This window comes from Calidris pugnax, unplaced genomic scaffold (genome assembly GCF_001431845.1).
Source record: "Calidris pugnax isolate Ruff unplaced genomic scaffold, ASM143184v1 scaffold38, whole genome shotgun sequence".
Classification (NCBI taxonomy): Eukaryota; Metazoa; Chordata; class Aves; order Charadriiformes; family Scolopacidae; genus Calidris; species Calidris pugnax.
In genome coordinates this window covers 13,634,078-13,652,338 of record NW_015090995.1, presented here as the reverse complement: position 1 = coordinate 13,652,338, position 18,261 = coordinate 13,634,078, and the positions used below count along the sequence as shown (strand labels likewise).

General features: G+C 36.0%; 1 protein-coding gene across 2 annotated transcripts in view; it reads left to right on the top strand.

Annotated features, from left to right (window-relative positions):
- Window positions 1-13,155, top strand: part of RPS6KA6 (ribosomal protein S6 kinase, 90kDa, polypeptide 6) — a 37,869-nt gene extending 24,714 nt beyond the window's left edge. For both annotated transcript variants that reach the window (XM_014955158.1, XM_014955156.1), the window contains 12 exons: window positions 652-740; window positions 1,190-1,254; window positions 3,171-3,273; window positions 4,503-4,627; window positions 4,899-5,024; window positions 5,588-5,677; window positions 6,355-6,513; window positions 6,952-7,113; window positions 7,529-7,605; window positions 9,309-9,426; window positions 11,394-11,534; window positions 12,384-13,155. In XM_014955158.1, coding sequence (XP_014810644.1) covers window positions 652-740; window positions 1,190-1,254; window positions 3,171-3,273; window positions 4,503-4,627; window positions 4,899-5,024; window positions 5,588-5,677; window positions 6,355-6,513; window positions 6,952-7,113; window positions 7,529-7,605; window positions 9,309-9,426; window positions 11,394-11,534; window positions 12,384-12,509 — 1,381 coding nt within the window. In that variant the 3' untranslated portion in view covers window positions 12,510-13,155. The remainder of the gene's footprint in view (window positions 1-651; window positions 741-1,189; window positions 1,255-3,170; window positions 3,274-4,502; window positions 4,628-4,898; window positions 5,025-5,587; window positions 5,678-6,354; window positions 6,514-6,951; window positions 7,114-7,528; window positions 7,606-9,308; window positions 9,427-11,393; window positions 11,535-12,383) is intronic.
- Window positions 13,156-18,261: the final 5,106 nt, after the last annotated feature.

The following is an 18,261-nucleotide window of genomic DNA, read 5'->3' as shown; positions in this document are numbered from 1 at the left end:
ACGTACGGCAGTTTGAACTTTCCCTGGGTATGAGTTTCTAGTGATACTACCTGTGGAGGCTGGTGGATTAGATCACTGGCCTCACCGGGAGCTCTAAGTGATGCTACAGGTTTGCAGAAGAATTTCTTGCCTTAGTGTAATTGTTTTCATAAAATAAGGTTGGTAAAGTCTGCAAGCTTTTATGTGATGGTTTAATTAGATCCTTTTGAAGCAAGAGTCTCAAGAAGTAATATTAGCAATCACTTCAGGGGCAAGTAATTTGGGATTTGGGGAGTCTCTTCTGGCGTTGATTCTGGTAGAGGTTTTTTGGTGATAACTTACTGGTGACATGAAGATATCTTTAAAGTACTTGTGTATTCCTGAGCTGATTATTATATCATTTTTTTTAAAGCTTTATCCTAAAGCCTTTTTTGGGGGCTTGGGTGGGATTTGGGGTTTATTGTCTCATGTGGTGGGGGGTTTTATTCGGTTGGGTTTTTTGTTTTTTTTGAACCACTCATATAATGTGAACCTTAAAAACTGATGAGTTAAACACAGACACTCTACAAAACTTTGGAATAGATCCTTGATACATCAAATTGTGCAATGAAGTCTATGTGGACAGTTTTTAGATACACTTCTTCCTCTTACTTGTTCTCTATTTTCCTTTAGAGCAAAACTTGGCATGCCTCAGTTCCTCAGCCCTGAAGCACAGAGTCTTCTGAGGATGTTGTTTAAAAGGAACCCATCAAATAGATTAGGTTGGTTCATTTATTTGGATCTTTGAAATAAAAGTAGTTGGGTTGAGTTGATTGTTTAAAGCTGTTGCTAGAGACTCTCAAGCTCCAGATGGTCAGTAAGATTTGGGATCAGATACCATTTCATGTTAGTTTGGATCATGACTTTCGGGGTTTGGCCAATGAATGATTTCTTTCTTGGACCAGTGACTCTTAGCAGTGAACCAAAGCTTTGACTATGTTAGAGCAAAGAGTATTGACTGTATTTATGGGCTTCTTGTGCTCTGTTTGCCACCCTGATGAGGGGTACACTACTTCATGGGGTATTTTACTTCCTTGGAACATTTGTGTATTTACAATTCCCTCAAATAACTATGTCTACACAAGTTTTTTAGAAATGAACTATTTTTTTATTGCGATCTTATTCAAAGACTGTCTGAAAGTGTTTTAAATACAGTATTTTCTTTGTTCAGGAGCTGGTTCAGATGGAGTTGAAGAAATCAAGAGACATCCTTTTTTTTCTACTGTTGACTGGAATGTAAGTACAAAATTAACTGAATGATAAAGCTGTTTTTAATTTTTCTATGTTGTAGCATAACAGGTATTTGCATTTGAATAGGGCACAGTAAATACTGCAGTACTGCTGACTCTTACATTCTTGCCTCTACTATAATCTTACTTGGCATCTGGAGCTGTATTGTCTATGGTATAGAGAGTATTAATTATATATTGTACATTTTACTTGTTAAATAATTTAGAGTTGCGGCATTCCAAAGCTTTAATTGTCTGTTGGAGCATTTGTAGTTTGGGGAGGCTGCTGGTGTTCCCTCTGTGCAAGAATCCTTCAGTGTGTGTCTAATGCTTCCATGCAGGGCACAAAAACTTTGACTTCTCTCTAGTTACCCACAGCACATTCCTATTTTATCGGTCATATTCCATTCACAGTTGAAATACTGACTCTTGTGCTCCGAGATGATCAGAAGTCTGTACAATTTCATGATTGCTTGCTTAAATTTTTAACAAGCACCTTGATGTTTTTCCTCTGCAGTTCTCTTTAAGCTTTTGAGATGTGTTTCCCAGAAACATTCAGGAAACTAAGATACTCTATATCAAATAAATCCACTCTGGAAGCACTCCTTTTGTTATAATGCCTGCAGACGGATAGACACAATAAATAAGATGTTACTGTGCTGACAGGACTACCTGCAATGTTAGCCAGTACTGTGCTCAAATGTTTCTTTAAAGCCTGTAGTCATTATCCTTTTCTTTATCTTTTGTATTTACTTCTGAGAAAGCAGTTTTCTACCTGTGTTTATGCAGCACCTACCACAGAGTCCTAGTTAGCAAGTAGAATTTTCAGTAACAGCAAATCTTCACTTTTTTATCTGACTATACTTAGAAGAGAAGGCTATGTTGTTATGGCTTAATTTGTTACTTTAAGGGACTAGTATTCAAATAAATACCAGGAAGGAAGTGTGAAAGATCTGCAGTTCTAACTTTCCTGTTTGGTTTTTTTTTTTTTTAATTTGATAGTGCTTTGTATTTATTTCACTGTGGTGGTTTTGATGACCACTTCTATATTGTATCTCATTATTTCTTTGAGATTATTTGCGTCCCTCTTCCTTGTTTGTGGGTTTGGTTCTTTTTTTCTTTTAAATTAAAATACATTGCATGTTCTTGTGCAGGAATATTAAATGAAAAGAACTGGAAAAAAAAAAGTCTGAAAGGATGAGAGAAATGCCAAGAAAATGTTCTCAGAACTTCCTGAACTTTGCATGGGGCTTTGACATCATTTGACACGGAACTTTATCTTCCTTAACTGTGAACGGGACTAATTGCTGATTTGAGATGACTTGGGCAATGCATTTTTCTAAAGCATGTTGAGTAAAGGAGAAAGAGAGGAGGAGCCTTTGTTCTGCTTTCCCTTTGTTCCCCTGACTTAGTTTAGTAGATTAGGAAAAACCTGGAATAGAGATTTGAGAATTGACAGTTTCCTGCCAAGAGGGACACGCCGGTCACTCGTAAGAGGTCTTTGGGACCCAGATTAGAAAGGTAAAGGCTGTATTCCCTATCTTCCCTTTGGGGTGGGTGTTCCAGGGTGCTGGGAAAATAGCAATGAACCAGGTCTGAGATGGTGATGGAAGGTAAGACACACTATGACTGTTCTGTATTCTTCTGAATAAGCCAAAGAGGAACTAGTGGTTAAGTAGTAGCCTGCTGTTGTAGTTGTAGAAGTGCAGATCTGTAGGTGAGGCAGCCTCAGAAGAATTAGAGAGCTGTGTATTGTTTGATTTGTTTGGTAACGTTTCCTGTAGCATTTCAAATCAATGGTACTTGAAAGTAACTCAGTCTTCCATATATATTTGTGAATTTTTCATTGCTATATATCATTCGGTCTTTCAGAAAACCACTGAAGTTTCATTCACTCTTAATTAAGACTTTCTTCTTTTTCAGAAACTGTTCAGAAGAGAAATTCAACCCCCATTTAAACCTGCTTCTGGAAAGCCAGAAGATACCTTTTGTTTTGATCCAGAATTCACAGCAAAAACACCAAAAGGTAATTGTATATGGTTATAAATTGATGAGGTGTCAAATTAATGTTACAACAACAAGCTTATGAAATAAAGAAAAAGCCAGTGACAAAATTGAAAGGAAAGTGTGCAACAGGGTTCTGGTACTTTGAAGAAGTAAGTTCTTTTAAGTGGGTTCCTATTCTTTGAAATATTCTCCTAAAATTTTATTCACCAACACCAACAAAAAATATTAAAAGCTGAATTATGGTTTCTAGTTATGATTTGAAGTCAGACATACAGTGTTTGGGGGGGAGTTATTTAATACTAAAGGTAGACTAAATTTGATTCCAGCAGTGATCATTTTCATTATTAAAATTAAATCTTAAAACTAGCATTACAATAATTTTGTTCATTGAGCTGTTCCCCTCACTACCCATGCTGGATTTGATTTTACTCTTGAGAAAACAGTGATTCAAAAGTAGAGAAACGTGGGGAAAATGTCAAGTGGACTTAGGTACCTGTACTACTAGCTCAGTTGCAAAGACATCTCAAATAGTTTCAAGAAGCTTATGAAAATTTTATCTTTAAAATATCCTTGGATAATTGCAGTACAAAAACTTCCAAGTAACGGAACTTGGAAACAAAGACAGTAAGTGCAAACACTTACTGCTTAGTATGCTTCATGTTTAACTTCAGCTTTTCTTTTGTGAATTTTTTCCTTTACTGCTGCATCCAAATTTAAAACCACTTGTCATGTTTGTTTGGAGGCTGCGCAGAATTATCAAGCTGTGCTTACTGTGAAAATTTCAAACAGTGAATTCAGAGGTGCAAATAATATAATCTGAGGAAAATTTTGATTCTAATTATTCAGTAGTATTACCAACTGAATATTTTTGTACTGCCTCACTTCTGCTTTGCCAGTACCATGTACACCACTGAAGTAGCAAAACCTATGGGCACTCTTCCTCATGATGCAGTCCTTGAACATAGGACTATGATCTTTATTTTTTCTCATAAGTAGTGTTGTCTTTCAATAAACTTCTTCCTAAAAATGTGCATTCATACTGTAGTCCCTGTGGCATTTTGCTCTTTTAGGTAAAACTCATTAATACTTGCTTTGTGTGTGTTATGAAATAAGACAGGTAACTGACTAGAAGTCTTATTCAACATTTAGCATTGCCTTTGCTTGCTTCCCTTCCCTCAAAGTGTTTCTTCCAGCATATCTCCTGAATGTTAAAAACCAGCCTTGCTAATCAAATGTATATGCCACTAGATTCTCCAGGAGTCCCGCCTAGCGCAAATGCACATCAGCTTTTCAAAGGATTTAGTTTTGTTGCAACTACTACTGTAGAAGATCATAAAATATCACCACTCACCAATATACTGCCAATAGTACAGGTAACGTTTTATTTTTTGAGAAACTTTTTTGACATGCCAAAGATTGATGAATATTTAGTGTTTACAGTCTGTTCTTCTGTGGCTGGGGAGACTACTATAAAATTATTAAAGCATTATTAAAATGCTTCCATGGGATATTTTTAAATTTTAAAAAGCAAGTTGATGTTTTTCTGGAGGTAGAATGCAAAAGAGAAAGCATGGGCAAGCAGTATTATGTCAAAGAGCATCTTGTTGCTTTAAGTGAAAGCTTGTATGTGTTTGTTTTTTAAAGCAACTTCATGGAAACAGCGCACAGTTTACTGATGCATATGAACTTAAGGAAGATATTGGTGTTGGTTCCTACTCCGTTTGCAAGCGATGTATACACATAGCTACAAATATGGAGTTTGCTGTAAAGGTACTGTGACAGTTCTGAAATTATTGTGTAGTAGATTTGCAAATTTAAATGCATGGATTTTTTAGTTACCGTAGCTGTTTACATGCTGTGAGAAATGAAAAGCAGTATTTTCTTCATTTGTTTAAATTGTGTATTGGCTTCTATAGCTCTTCTTTTTGTGGGTAAAGTTATGGCCTTGAAAAACTGGCTTTGCAGTTACTGTCTTGAAGCTTGAAAATATTGTATGATGATGAGCACACCTGAAGTAAAATAAGAGCAACAAGGGTGGAACTGGGCTACAGGGAAGTAGTGATGCTTCAGATAGTCCATTGCATTTCCTTGTCCGTTGGAACAGAACAGGCTGCATTAATAATACAGTTTTAACAGGTAGCAAGGGTAGAGCAAGAAATGAGTAAACAGTGGGATGTTAAGCTTTAAGATGAATTAATCATGATTAGTAAGAAGTAAAGAAGTCTAGAAGTTTTTTTCTATTCTGTTGTTGAAGTGAGAGTATAATTACAAAAAATTCTTTATTAAATAGACCTTGTTTAGACAGTTGTTTTTCCTGTTGCTCTATTTTGCAGATAATTGATAAAAGTAAGAGGGATCCCTCAGAAGAAATTGAGATTCTCATGCGTTATGGACAACATCCAAATATTATTACTTTAAAGGATGTATGTACCTCATTTTCTCTGCTACTTCTTATTACACAATAGTTGATAAATAAATATAGATCTAGGGAGTTTATTGGAATTTATTTAATTTCTTTTACATAATAAAATAGATTGGGAGAGCAGTACATATATTAAAGTGTTGAGTATTTCAAAATACAACATTGTCCTGATACTAATTTTTTTCTAAATGCTGTTTAGTGAACTTGAAGTGAGAAATTATATAAAGGTTAGAAATGTTGTATTTCCTCTTATTTCAAATGAACAGCTAATGTGTCGATAACGTGAATCTGAAAAAGCAGTTACATGTTGTCCTGTGCAAAGTGCCAGCACTAAAAATTGTCCATGTAGGGGAAGAGCAATAGGGAGCAGTAGAGCTACTCTCCTCTTTCAATGGAAGTGTCTAGACTGAAAAATTTAATTCCTAGTCATGAATTAACAATTGATTACCTCAGTGTCTCACAGAATGACACGTAAGCTTTCTTACATTTCATGCTTTATGGCTTCTGAATTGCGGAATTAAACTTTTCAGTCCCTGCTATTCATACTTTATGTTCATGTGTCAATAGGTGAACAATCTAGTGTGTAATTTTCACATCAGGGTGTATAATTATAGATGATCTTTTTTAATATCTATGTGTTTGTTTATATACATATGCACTTGTTAAACTTCTTGTCAGGTGTATGATGATGGTAGGTTCATATACCTTGTCACTGAACTGATGAAAGGAGGAGAGCTGCTTGATCGAATTCTCAGACAGAAGTTCTTCTCGGAGCGAGAGGCTAGTGCTGTGTTATACACTATAGCCAAGACTGTGGACTACCTGCACTGCCAAGGAGTGAGTGATTTCTTCTATGACATTGCTGCTTTCACATTTCTGAGAATTAACAAATGCCTATTGTTATGTGCTTTTGTTGGCTTATTTTTATGGCAGAAGATTTCTGAGTATTTTATTACAAAGGTGAATAATATAAACAGCTCATCCTGTTATTCTGACAAGCCCTTTTGACTCTACTTGCTGTTTATGTAACAGCAGATACTTGTTCCCTTATGCTTGTTGGCAAATGGTTATGTTAGTTCCAGTTGCATTAAAAAAGACTATTGGCTCATATGATATTACTTGAACTAGAATTTTTTGTTACTTGAAAGTTATATAATTGTGTAGAATTTTTAAGTGTATTAATATAGAGAATAGTTTTTATAAATTGCTAGCTATATGCAAACAAATGTACATGCAACTTCTAAATGATAGATTTTAAAATTTCTTTGTTTAAAGGTAGTGCATCGAGACCTTAAGCCTAGTAATATTTTATATACGGATGACTCAAATAATGCTGATTCTATCAGGATTTGTGATTTTGGATTTGCAAAGCAACTTCGAGGAGAAAATGGACTACTTCTAACTCCGTGCTACACTGCAAACTTTGTAGCACCAGAGGTATCTTAAGCTGCCATGTGTTTTCTCTGTGGTGTTTTTGATCCATCGAGTACTTAAACTTTTTAGCAGTGCTTTAAAAAAAATTTAAAAAAAGAAATTCTGCTAGTTTTCCTTAAATGTGATGATACCTACTTTATAAACACTGCTGCATATGTTTATTATAAACCTGCTTTAAAAATAGCAGAATCCACCCTCAAAAATAAGATGTAAGCCTTTTGAGAATCTTAAGAGATGATGTTATGGGAATAAGAAATATTGTTAATAGTTACTGTAACTGGTATATTGAAAAATAAATAATCAAACCTCTGAAATAATCAGCCTGGGATTGACTTACCCTTCCATAGGTGATGTAGTGGTATTGTTTGTAGTTATTTTTTTAATATATGAAAAGTCTTTAACACTCTTTGTTTTACAGGTTCTCATGAGACAGGGATATGATGCTGCTTGTGACATATGGAGCTTGGGTGTTCTTCTTTACACAATGTTGGCAGGGTGAGAAGTATTTCTTAGCTTTTTTGTTTACCTAAAATTCCAGCATGCTGCATGAATCCATGCTTTCGTTTAAAAATTGTAAGATATTACCTCATTGGTTTGAATACAGAATGACAAAGACACTAAAGTAGAACAGGATGCTCTAAGTAAATGCATACACGAACTAGGCTTATCTTACAGGTAGGTTCAAGACTTCTCTCTTCTACAGTGCATGACTGGGGAATGCTGAAGACTCCCCAGCTCCCAGGAGAGAATTTAGTCTGTGAAAGTATGCGGTGGTTTTCTTTCTCCTTCTGCCTCTTGTTCTCCCACCCTATACCCTTGTGGTCCACCTCCTTGTATCCCCTGCTGCAGGCTTGACTCCTGGCCATTTCGTGCAGCACACTGGCTTTGGAACCTCTTAAGTTTTCTAAATCTCTCAAGTTTCATAAAGCACTATAGCACTATGAAGCTCTTAGTGGCTGAATGATAAAAGCTTTTCTGAATTCTGCTCTGACAGAAAAGTATCAGATTTGTTTTGTCTTATAAATAAATGCTGTCTGTTCGAAACTGTTTCTCTTGATAAATTCATACTTCTACATGTAAATTGCCACCGATACTACAGTTCTGTCATCAAAATGCAGATTGCTGTATGATTTAATTGCAAGTGTGCAGATATTGGGCAGTTTGCTGCCTGCACACCTGAGAAACATTGTCTGAACAAAAGGTGTGGCAGGTCAAAAGCACGGGGGAGGAATGGTTCAGCATGAACTCCTGCCTTTCCATTTTGTTCCTCCTAAGCTCATCAACTGAAAGATTAGAACTAACTAGCTTCCTTAACCTCTCTTGATGATGCTGGTAGATTTCTTCTGTGCAGAGCTTTCAAAGTACTAAGATAGGATGCATAAAGCTTAATTATTATTATTTGCAAGCTAATTTGAAATCTAAGGGGTATTATGATTAACTACTTAGTTTTAACTACAAAACCCAAATCTTACTAACTTGGTACCAGCCAATGACCATATGAGATGCCAGAACATTGTAATACTCTTGACATTGTTAAAAGGTGTATTTAAGTGATTCAGATCGATTTTCAGATTTGCCATTGTAGTTCTTTTGAGTTCACCACAGTAGGGTTTGTAGAAAGTAAGCGAAACCTACAAGAAACCCTGTAAACTGTTATAAGCCTCCAAAAACAATGATCTTGTGGCTTAAGGTGTTAAAAAAAATCATGAAAATTTTCTTGTAGCTTTTCCCTAAATGATAGGTGTGTATACACTGTGCTCATTCTGTCTCTAAATGCACATACCCTAAACACTCTAGCTTTATTGTGTCATTCTGTTAGAGTACTGTTCCAGGTTTGGATTATTTTTATATGCTTTGGTAAGCATCTAGCATAATTTGTATTTAAGAATTGCTTCTATTTAACCTGAAAGTCCACACTAATTAGAATGCGATATTCAGTTATTAATTTAAGACATCTTTTTAGTCTGCATTTCCTGTTTATTTTGCTTGATTAACCACAATTATGGGGAAAAGAAAATAATACAGCTTTGAAGATTAATGCTAATATAAGAAGTATGTAATAGTATATAGTATATTTCTGTCAGCAGTGGGATATCTGCTTACAAAGATTCATGAGATTTTCCGATTTCTTGCAGCTTCTTACCTATAATGAGGTGTGGTTTTGGTGTTTGTGTTTGTGTTGTTTTTTTTTCCAACAGCTATACACCATTTGCCAATGGTCCTAATGATACTCCAGAGGAGATCCTGGTACGGATAGGCAGTGGAAAATTCTCTTTAAGTGGAGGCAACTGGGACACTGTTTCAGATGCAGCAAAGGTGTAAATGTGTTTTGTTTTATTACTATCTTTTTGTGGAATTCAAATGAATATTTACTGAACTTTTAAAAATAGACTAGTCTAACACAGTAGTTTGCTGTTATTCCCTACAAACTTTATTGCATTGAAGGCCACTTAGGCCCACCTCCTGCTCAAAGCAGGGTCAGCTGTGAGGTCTGACCAGGTATCTCAGGGCTTTAGTCAGTTGGACTTCAGAAACCTCCAGGAGTTGAGACGGAACAGATTGCCTGGGCAGCCTTTTCCACTGCCTGACTGCTGTAATGAGGAAAAACCTTCTCCTAATTTGAAGTGAGAACATCTCTTGTTTTACTTTGTCCTCTGTCTCTATTCCTTTGACCATGCTGACTAAAGGAATGTCAGTCATCTTGGATGCCAGGTCACACTGGTAGTTCAGGTTCAGTTTGCTGTCTGCCATAATCTCCCAGTCCTCCTCAGCAAAGCTGGTCCCCAGTCAGTCCCCACCCTGTACCTTGGTGACAAGTTCTTCCTTTCAAAGCAGAGGACTCTGCATTTGTCCTTGGCTTAATTTTGTATGGCTCTGGTTAGCCCATTACTCCATTGTGCCTAGGTCCCTTTGAATGGCTGTCCTGCCCTTGAACTCATTAGCTCTTTCTCCACGCCTCCAGCTTGGTGCCCCACTGCGGACTTGGCAAGAGTGCACAATCTTCCTTCCTTCAGCTCACTGATAAAAGACTTTAAATAAAGGGGGTCCCACTATAGGCTTTTCTAATCATCAGTGTTTTTTGTATTCCTTGTTTTTGTTGGACCAAAATTAGGTGGGTTTTGGGATACGTTAAGTGAAAGGATGACTTTTTACAGTTGTGTGTTAGTGCTAGTAGCTAACTAGTCGTGTGTTCATAGGTTATTTTTTTGGGGGTGTGTGCAATTTCTTAAATGTTGTTCAGTGCTGAAGTCATTGGGTCTTTTGTCTTTGTTAGTACTTTCAGCAATTAAACTAGTACTTGAACCACCAAATGTATCTGGATATCTTGCCAAAAATCTTGATCAGCTTGATTATGCAGCTGTCCTTTTATTTAAAGACTATCTCTCATTAATTACTGTATGTGTTTTCTGGGTTTGGTGTTGGCCTGGTCTGTAGGTATCTTAGTCACCGCTGTTACCTTTTATAAAGCTTGGCATTAATATTAAATCTTTTCCTGATCCTTTGGAACTGCCCTATTTGTTCATTTCAGTAGGACTGATTCAGAATACTTGTTGGCTGATGCTGTCTTAGCACAAGTAATTCACTTCTGTATTTTTAAGAACGCTTAACATTTTGTACCTAAAACAAAGGGAACATTCTGTCAGCTTGTTCATATTTTGTTTTCTTTCAAGCTATTCCTGTCTCTGTTCTGTGCCCTTCCCACCCAGCTCTTCCTTTGACCAACGTTGTAATTAGTAGCTTCTTGGTAATGCTTCTAAATAGACAAAAACAAGTGCCCGTTTCTGTTGGCTTTTCCTTCAAGGAGCTATATAGAGTAAAATTCTTTGATAGTATATCGCTGTATATTAATTCAATTGTAATATGTGGTCAGCAGACCCCAAATGTGTAGTATGAAAGAGGAGAGACATTTGCAAATAGAATTTATGGAAGAAAGCAATTATCTGCTAAATTTTAATAGGCCTTTTAGTCCTTTAAAAATTACATAAATAATAAACAAACTGAAATATGAAACACACAAACAGCAGTAGGTTTCTTTACAATAAAGGCTTGCTCTGTTAAACTGATTAAATAGTACAACACATTGTTTTCAGACTTCTGTGGTGTCAAGGCACAGAACGGTCCAATTTATCTGCTGATTTTTTGTGTGTGTTTGCATTGTGTTAATCCCTGCCACAAAAGTACCCACAAGGGTACTTTTTTTCATTGCTGCCGTAATTAATGCTTTAAAGTCTGTATAAGATTATTTTAACTGACTAATATGTGTGGTTTTCCTTTTTATCTAGGACTTGTTATCACATATGCTTCATGTAGATCCACATCAGCGGTATACAGCAGAGCAAGTATTAAAACATTCGTGGATAGCCTGTAGGGACCAGTTGCCACATTATCAACTAAACAGGCAAGATGCACCACATCTAGTAAAGGTAAAGCAACCTGAAGGTGGAATGTTGCTGGATGTGTAGTGAATTGGGTCACTTCTAGAGCTACAGGCAGATCTCATTGGTTTTTCTTTAGAAAAGAAATAGACTTTGTATGTTTTGGGAAAAACAAAAGATATTTAAGTTATATAAGACAAATTATCGGTGAACTAATTTTTCTGGATGTTTTGTTTTCAAAGATTAAGGTAGCTTTGGCCATATAGAAACCTGGTAAGGCAGTTATCTGGGACAGGTTTCCACAGGTCTTCTAGCACTCTTATTCAGGAAATGTTTTGGGATTTGTTCTATGACTGGCTCATATTGTACTTCCTAACATAAAGTAATAAACTGCACCACATTTTTTCCATCAGTATTTTCTGTGTTTGTTCTGTATATGTGTTTCTGACTTGTGACACATAAACATTGTATGCAGCTGTATGCAGACAGTTTCTAAGTTGACTTCATTAGTTTTATTGGATTAAAAACCAAGGACCTGTGATAGCCAGTCTTAATTGTGTTGTCTTCATAAGTCAAGACCTGGGTAATCACTGAAGTGGCTGTATTTGATAAACTGATGCTAATGTTGCTTGTAAGATACTAATTCTAACCCACATTGAAAGGTTACTTCTACACCTAAGGTATGTGAAACAGAAAGAAACGTCAGATGCCCATGCTTAGAAACCTGGAGGATTTGGCAATAAATGTTGTTTTCAAAACAAACTTTAGAGAATGTGAATGATGGGCCATAAGGCCTGCAGGGGGGGTTATAGTTAATTAAGAATTTAATATTACAGTTGTCTTATTTTCTGATATAAAAGGCTGTAAAGGTCATTCTTATGTTTCATTGTTCCCTAGGGAGCCATGGCTGCTACGTATTCTGCACTGAATCACAAGACATTTCAGCCAGTGTTAGAGCCTGTTGCAGCCTCAAGTTTAGCTCAGCGACGGAGCATGAAAAAGTTAACATCAACAGACTTATAGATCCACTGGGACACCTTAGCAAACAGAAGCAAGGGGAAAATCCAATAAGTGGCTCTATTTTGCCTGACCTGTGATCAAAAGGCATCTATGGTTTCCTGCTACACTACTTGAATTCTGTAAAAGTCCTTTTTTTAAAAGAAAAAAAAAAAATCCACAGGTTCATACTGTGTTGTTTTACAGGCCGTATCTGTTAAGTTAACTTAAACATCAGGTACACCATATTGAATTTCTCTACACTGTCCTTTAAGAGATCTGTTGCAAATATTATTTCACATTCTGTATAGTTTTGCTGGGTTCATTTAAAAATGGTTTAGGGGACCGTTGCCAATGACCAAGTTGTACATAAAGTGTCAGTGTAAGTTTTCTTTGCTTCACACCTTTAGACCCTGTTGTTAAGGACAAATTCTTAATTTTGTAATTGGGCACTTAATTCATTCAACTTGATTGGTTTAGCTTGTTCATTACTGTTATGAAAAGCTGACTAATGTATTGTGTCCATGTTAAATGCATTAGTGTTAATTTGGAAGGTCTGTGTTTGCATGGTGGCAGTAACTGATAAGTTTATGTGGGGAAAAAAAAAAAAACCCAAAGAAAAGGAATGTGTAAGATTCTGCACTTTACCCATAAACTTAATTTCATCACTTGTGACCCAAAAGAAATGCTGATTAACAAATGGCCTCTTACAGGGAAATGAGCATTTCTAGTTGCTGCCACAAATGGTATTGTCCTGCACTGAACTGGAGAAAGTAAGTATGTGTATAAACTGTCAAAATTAAGGATCTAAATAACATTGGTACCACTTTAAAACAACATCATGCAATCCAATAATTAACATTGGTACCACTTTAAAACAACATCATCAATCATGCAATCCAATAATTTTGTTACTTATATTGCCTATCCATTTGTACAACGACTATGTTACTGTTTCCCTGGCAGTTGTTTCCACTGAATATACCTACTATTAAGTTTGTTTGGCATATAAGACAAACTGACACTTTATTATAACAAACTTGGCATGTGGATTTTATTTTTTATTTATTTGATTTTTATAGAACATTGCTTCTATCTGAATCTCTTGCCGCATGTACAAATATTACAGAACATAAATGCAAAATTCTGTTTGCCTAACTGTAGGGGTAGCTTGGGAAAATAAATAAGCCTTGCAGCGTGCCCAGGTAAGGGAACTCTGACCAAGAAACTTCACTTCCGGACAAGTTACTGACAATATTCACTTGCCCTCTCTGTCTTGGTGTTAGGACTTCAGCTGTTTCTAAATGCTGTGATGGAGTAGAAATTAATTTGGGGGCCAGAATTATCTTGGGGTTTTCTGACTCAAAACCAGTGCTAACTGCTAGTAGACTGGGAACTGATGCACTCAGAGATGATGAGCGTAAAAATTTTTTGAAAGTTGTAGACACAATTGTACTGCCACAGTAGGATGATACACATTTTATATATTAAGTATATTAGTGACCAACAGTTAGACTGTGAACAGTTAGAGAATCCAAGTGGCCAAAAATCAAATGTAGTTCAGACTGATTTGCAATCGTTGAATTTCCTGTTCCAGATACGTTTGGTAGCCAGTTACAAGACACCAGTGATGGCAGAACTTGGCATTTAGAGACAGGAAAAAAAGCTTTCAGGAGGATTCTGTCCCAACTGCCAAGAGTGGCAGTAGTAACTCAGATCTTAAAAGGCAGAGGGTGATGTCTGGTTTTTGCTTATACCTGTGAAGTACTTGGTGGCATTGGAAGTACTATTAGGTAAGCTTTCTTTTGTTGTGGTGGGGGAAGATGGAAATTATCTGGCCAAATAGTTAGGTATGAATATATGTAGATTTGAGACTTAATAAATATAGCAAACATAGATGTGCTATTTGTATCATGCAGAACATACCCCATACTAAATTTCTTGAGTGTTTGATAGATGTTGGAAGCTTTAGGGGCCATTTGTGCCTAGTTTTGAGGTGCCTGTTTGAAATGCTTGAAAGCTTATCAAAGAACACAACTGCTTCCTGGAAAGTTTATTGTTCAGTACAAAATCTGCCCCTTATACAGCTTGTTCATCCTTCTTTTCATTCCTGAAGACCTTTGCCAGCAAGAATGGCTATAAACCTCTTATCTATAGTCTATTACTATAATTTTTTGGTAAATTTAGAAATGACTGCCAGAAAAATTTGAATTCACTCTAAGAGGGAAAAAAAACAAAGCAACAACGACAACAAAGTGGTGGAAATAAAGCCACCTTAGCCAAGGTCAAGGTATAATGTGGGTTGAAACATATCAGTAAAAACTGTGTTGGGGTAGAGGGTAATGCAAGGCATGGAACACAACTAAAATGTCAAGCTTGAATTGTCTTCAGCTTTCCCGTAAGGTAGCAGCTGGTCTTTAATGGCTTTATTCATGAATCATTTAGCAGTGTTTATATTGGTATTTTCTTTTAGCTTGCTTAGAAGCACCACATTATAAGCACCTTAAAAGCGTTTTGCACAAAAGCAGTTGTAAGCAGCTGAAGGTACTTAGGTTCTTCTTGTTGTGCAGCACAAAGGTGGTAAGACAAAAAGTACACCAACAAGATGGATTCTTAGCAAAGAACTTAAAAACATCTATGAAGTTATCCCTGCTGGTTTTATGTTGTTACAAGCCTCTAGTGCAAGTGGTACTTCTAGGGTAAAAGCAAGGTTTTAGTGACTGGGACATTACAAAGTTTTATTATCACAAGGAAAACATATGAACAAAACCCTTCGTTATATCTGATAGGCTGCCAGTGTACCCTGGTGTGCCAATTTTAATCATTAATTGGGAGGGGAAGTTCACTTGTTATGAATATTTTAGCATATCAGTCTTTGAAACTTTTTTGGATATGCAGGGATACAAAAGATTTCACTTGCAGTTTAATGATCATCTTTGTGGTACTTGTTTTAGAATTCCTTGCATACTTCTCATCCTTCTTTGCCAAACAGGTTTTGTTCAGTTAAGCAATTGTGTAAAGGCAGCATGGTCTGCTCATGAGTAACCAGTTAAATATTTGAAATGGAAGAACGCTTAGTTTGAACGTGCTCTTGGCTGGACTGAAAGGTTAGTGTAAATTGTTTCACATTCATATCATCTCTGCACAGTTCCAAATTACAAACTAGTTACAATCTTTGATTTACTCTTAAAAAAAAAAAAAAGTAAGAGTGAAATTATGACAGGCTTATAATTACAAAGAAGTAAGCATACATACTATGTAGTTAGAGGAATTTCTGGAGAACTAGTTAATATCTTAAATGATAGAGTATTTTGGATATGGCTTCTGTAGCTGCCAGCAAAATAGCTTCTACTCTGATGTTTGGTAATGGCAATTATAAATAAGTGCTAGTTCTCAAGTGCACATAGAGCCTGATATATTCTCAGTAAAGAGAGTAGATTCCCACAGACATCAGCTATAGCTGGAGCACTCCTGACGTGTTTTGCTGTTCTTTCACCCCTTTGATATCGCAATTTCTGTCTTCAGTTATCCTTCTGATAAAAAGTGAGGAACTCTGTTGTATTCCTGTTAATATATCCAAAAAACTATGCATCAGTGTCAGCCAGTGGTGCACAATGAAGAGTGCCCGTACCTGAGAGCATTACCATGGGTGGATTCATTTAAGCCACTGTTTTGTGGCTTGTGTTAGTCTCAATACCATTGTTAGCATGTTGTGTGTTTTTTTCCATTATGCTTAAAACTTGTAAATTCTCTTTGACCATGCAAAGAGCCTAAGGTGTAGGTGGCCTAAGCGTGTTGTGCAGCTGAGGCCTATGTTGTTTGTTGTATGGTTTAAATGTTCTCCTTGCATCAAGAGAAGGCATCCAAAACCTCACCCAACTCAGTCATATCGAGCTTGAATTCTGTCTTCCATGTTTTATTTCATTTTCCAAAGCTAATCTTAATATGTCCAATAGTTAAAATTACCTCTAGCAAACTTAGCGATTGGAAGTTACTTGCCATATAATTACAAACTGGTCATTTGCAGTGACAGATTGCTGCATCCAATACTCGGTGCTCTGCCCTCAGATGTTACAGTTAAAAAGTTGAGATAACTTGTAAGAATTGAGTTAAATGAATTACACAATTTTGTAGTAATTATCCTGATTTGTATTTGTGAAATTAAGCTAAAACGTCAATGCAAACATGGGGTTTTACGTACTTCTGTAGCACTTAAGTTTTTCAGTCCTATCCAGAATTAGAAGTTTGCAAATATTTGTGGGAGGGAAGGGAGGAGCAGGTTTTTCTTCCTCAAAGTTTTCAGAAGGCTTCTGAAGCCGTGATAATAGAGTCCTTATGTAGTCCTATGGGAGCTCTATATGATTAAAAAAAAAAAAAAGTTCTATTTGAAAGTTTATTCAAAAACCCTCTGGGGTGTGTATTGATACCTGTTGGTAACACGCCTAGGCTGTCATTCACACCATACCATCCTTCTGCATTAACACCTCCTCAGTTAAGTACATTCTGAATATGGTTTGACCCTACTTTAGTGTATTTTTTAAATGTTTATTACCCCAAGTTACGTTATTGTTGATAAACCTGCATTTTTGTTTGGGAACAGATGAATGAGTACAAATATTAGAAACCCCCACATTTAGTGCATAGCTAAAGCTAACTTGAGTTTTATAATAACTAACTTACATAATTAGAAGCCCCTCCCAAAATAATCAGTGACTGGTTTTCTTGAGATTTTTTTTCCTATGTAATGAAAGCAAACTTTCTTTGAAAGTTTTGAAAGATATTTAATTGATTATATCTCTCAAGATTTGGGCAATAGCTTATTACCAATAGTGAGTTTGGATAACTTTGAATCCTGTTTTGGGTCTTTTTTTATGTGAGAACTGAAAAGATGCTTGAAGTGGATCTCCTTTGCAGGACAAAGTGTTCTTATTTTGTGTGTTTTGCATTAGGCTTATGAGCAGCGTTTGCTAAGTAATTGCATTGTCATGATATCCCAAGCACTTTGGCATCTTGCACTGATACTCTGATTAGAGCTAAAACTCTTCTGGCACGTGACTGGCTATAAATCTCAATATACGAAAGGGCATTAATTGAAAATAGTGTGCAATGAATTACATGCTCTCTGAGATACTTCAAAGATGAAACTATACAAAAGGTCCCCGTTATCAGATATTGTAACTGTCATTTCTTTCTCTAAGCATATTGTGGATTTTGTATCATATTGTATTTATTTCATTTAATTTTAAAAAATGTTTTCTTTAAAGCTCTGTATATATTGACATTAAAGTTTGCATTGTACTACGTTCTCTTCTTCTTGTAAGGCTGAATCCAGTAGTGCATTGTATGGTATGTTGTTTTTCTTTGCACTGTGCTGCTAAAAGATACTATTGCCTTGAATTACGACATGCCAAAGACAACCTCAAAATTGTATTTATTTTTGTTAAACTTTGTGAATATTGATAAAGGTACAGTTTTAAATAGCTGGCAGTTCCTTGAGTACTAGAATAAAAAGGTTGCAAATTCATAATATTTTATAATTGACAAAAAGCCATCATTTATGATTTGGAAGTTCATCAACTCCTTTTTTTAAATTGATATAAAAACCAATGAGCAAACATTCCTAAATTAAGTGTACTGTGAATTGCGTTATTTGGTAAACCATGCCAAAAATTTTACATACATCAAGAGCTGTTTATAAATTAATACTCACAGTCAAGTGTTTCATGCCACACTTTCAATAAAACATACATTCACTGATAGGATTGATGTATTACTTTAG